At 36.3% G+C, this 3347-nt stretch overlaps 1 protein-coding gene across 1 annotated transcript; it reads left to right on the top strand.

Annotated features, from left to right (window-relative positions):
- Positions 1 to 947: 947 nt before the first annotated feature.
- adgrf7 (adhesion G protein-coupled receptor F7) lies at positions 948 to 2152 on the top strand (the record flags this gene model as incomplete). Its single annotated transcript, XM_005754975.1, has 2 exons — positions 948 to 2015; positions 2111 to 2152. Coding segments are annotated over exons 1-2 (1110 nt in total), but the record flags the coding sequence as incomplete, so codon positions are not given.
- Between the last annotated feature and the right edge of the window lie 1195 nt (positions 2153 to 3347).

The following is a 3347-nucleotide window of genomic DNA, read 5'->3' on the forward strand; positions in this document are numbered from 1 at the left end:
GGCAAACCAATCCCTGGCTATCAAGACTAGTAAATAATTATGTGTAATAACAATTATATATCATTATATTGGCTGTACGTAATCTAAATATAAGATAGTTTTTATGTGTTAGGTTTTATCAAATGCAGCTGCAACTGAAACCTCAGAATATTATCAATCTATGAATGAATATCATACCGATGCACAGTAGTCCTGTGTGTTGTCCAGTGTTCTCCTTAAAAAGGGAATGAGGAAAAACGCATCAGAGGCCACATATGTGATACAGATTTAAAGCAAATGTATCATTTGTGCTTAAACCAGCAGGAAAACTAGAAGAAAGTAAAATAACTAGGATACATAAAATTATTAAGCAGAGTTCACATGTAACATTGTTCTTTCTTCTGTCCAAATCTCACAGTTCTTGACTGCCACTGCATTGCCAGTATTTTTGAAACAGCTCTGGAACGTCATTGTCAGTTTAACTGATGAAGTAATTAAATCTCCTGCCAACATTAAAGCTACTGTGAAAATACTCACCAATGTAGCCAACATATTGTCATCCTCCAATATTCCAATTAGCAGAGATTCAATGGAGGTATGTTGATTAGATTGCAGATGTTTTACATTTTTTAAATGGAAAATGTTTTTAATATAATATCATGCTTTTCTTTTTACTTTAGAATGTCCTGAAAACAGCAGGGGTTCTCACCATCAATGGAACAACATGGAACTTTCTGAACATTGACACCAAAAACAACTCAAACAACACTGATGTTAAAAGTGTCAGCTCATCATTATTGAAGTCCCTTGAAACAATAACATCTCATCTTGTCAATACAACTTTTGACATTACGACAGACTTTATTCAGTTAAACAGAACTACATTCACAGACACTTTCAATGCTGAATTTAATTCTTCAGTGACAATAAAAATACCAGAGTCTAATGGAAATAACAAAACAATCACTATGATAGTATTTAACTCGTTAGATAATGTACTACCTGCAAGAGATGATGCCAATTCATCGCTCAACTCCATAAACGGCAGGGTTGTACTTGTTCAGTCCAGTGGCCAAATCAATAATATTTCTTTCACATTTGATATTTTAAATGATACACTTGGAAACCCTAAATGTGTCTTTTGGAACTTTAGCCTCTTTGATGGTCTGGGAGGATGGGATGGCAAGGGCTGCGATTTAGTGTTAAACCTAAATGAAACAGAAACTGTCACCTGCAACTGCAACCACCTGACCTCATTCTCCATCCAAATGTCACCGAACAGTCCGAAGAAACTCTATTTGGACATTATAACCTACATTGGAGTTGGCATTTCAATGGGATCCTTGGTCATATGTCTGATCATTGAAGGCCTCATTTGGAGAAAAATAAGAATCAATGAACCCTCTTACTTGCGTCATGTTGCCATTGTTAACATCACCGTTTCCCTCCTGGTTGCAAACATTTGGTTTATAATTGGAGCAGCCATTTCAGATGCAGAAGTTAAAAACCCCCCAGCATGCACTGCAGCTACCTTTTTTATTCAATTTTTCTACCTAGCCCTGTTCTTCTGGATGCTGGCCTCAGCTATGCTGCTGCTCTACCGTACAACTAATGATGCTGGGGGTTTGTCTAAAGCATCTATGCTGGCCATTGGATTTTTTCTAGGCTACGGGGCTCCTCTAATCATTGCAACAGTAACTATAGCTGCAACTGCACCTGACAACGGTTACATCCAAGAAAATACCATATGCTGGCTCAACTGGGATAAGTCCAAAGCTCTGCTGGCATTTGTGATTCCTGCCCTTTCAATAGTGGTGATAAACCTCATTATCCTGGTTGTGGTTTTGTACAAAATTATAAGGAGAACGGCTGGAACAACAACAGCAGATGAAAGGCATGTCTTAGTGGTTATTGCCACGACCTTGGCTGTGCTCACACCATTTTTTGGCATAACTTGGGGTTTGGGAGCTGGAATTCTGGCTGATCCAACAAATGAAGGAATCCATATTGCATTTGCATTCTTCAATTCGCTACAGGTACAAATTCATTTTTTGCCTGTCTGTATACCACGATAGTAGCATCTCTAATTACTGAATCCTTGATAACTAATGTTTCTCTGTTTTTAAAAAAGGGCTTCTTCATTTTGGTGTTTGGAACACTGCTGGACCGTACGGTACGTAGAGCCCAATTTTAAGAAAAGGAATATAAATTGTAATAATCCTTATAAATATCCTTTGTCAAGTCAAACTTCCACCTTTGAGTGCCATGTCATGATTTCTCTGTAAGCCCATTTAAATGGCTACTCAGACTTGAGGATAAAAGTAGCCAACAGCAAACCATGCTTTAATAAATAACAGTTATGTGCATATGCTCATATTCCACACAAAAACAATATAAGATAGTTTGCTTATAGTGTTTGGCTTGGCAATAAGAACAAATTTAACAAATTTTTGTGACTTCCATTTCAGTGTTCTAACATTTGACATTTCATTTATCAGGTGTGGTCAGAAATAGCAGCATGGTCACAACCCTCTAGAAGTAGGACAGCGGTAAGAACAGGTTTCCTAGTCATGGGTTTCATGTTCCTTTTTTCTTTCCTTTCTTGTTAATCACAACTAATTTGCTTGTTGTTAATATTGTATGATTTGTTTTTTTAGAGCACAAGTGCTGGAAACTCACCAACAATTGGACTTCAAGTTTTAGGGAACTGGAGACGTGGAAGGGGTAAAGAACCATCAAGGAAATTAATCAACTAAATTTCCATATAAAAATGAAGTGAAGGCTGTGTGTTTTTAGGTGTGCTTGTACTTTGATCAGGCAGTCCAACTGGGAAAATAATAATTAGATGGGTGGCGCATCAACACATACAAAATGTCATTTTTTTAAACATTTCTATTTAGACAATTATTTTATCTGCTAACAAAACTACAGATTCCTGGTGTAGTACTGTATCTGCTGTTGTATTTTATTATTATTTTTTGAATACACAACACAGAATAACTTCACTTTTTTTTTTTTTTTTTTTTAGATGGCTACCACATGACATCCACTGATTCGGCTAGCAACACATAATGTGTACAGAAAACTGTGGTTATTCAGATAACCAACAAGAAGTCCGAGTCAGAGTACATACATGTAATTAGTAATACATTTTTATTAATCTGTTTTAGAGGAAAAGAGTTAAGTTTACTTATTTTCTAAAGAGTGAGTATATCCAAGTACAACAAAATGCTGAAGTTTAAAAGAAGGTTCCAGAAGGTTCTCATTTATATATATATCTATATACGTGTGTGTGTGTGTATATATATATATAGATAGAGATAGAGAGGGAGAGAGAGAGAGAGACGGAGAGAGAGAGACGGAGAGAC

The sequence above is a fragment of the Pundamilia nyererei genome, unplaced genomic scaffold, assembly GCF_000239375.1.
Source record: "Pundamilia nyererei isolate P.nyererei 1_Seehausen unplaced genomic scaffold, PunNye1.0 scaffold00794, whole genome shotgun sequence".
Taxonomy (NCBI): domain Eukaryota; kingdom Metazoa; phylum Chordata; class Actinopteri; order Cichliformes; family Cichlidae; genus Pundamilia; species Pundamilia nyererei.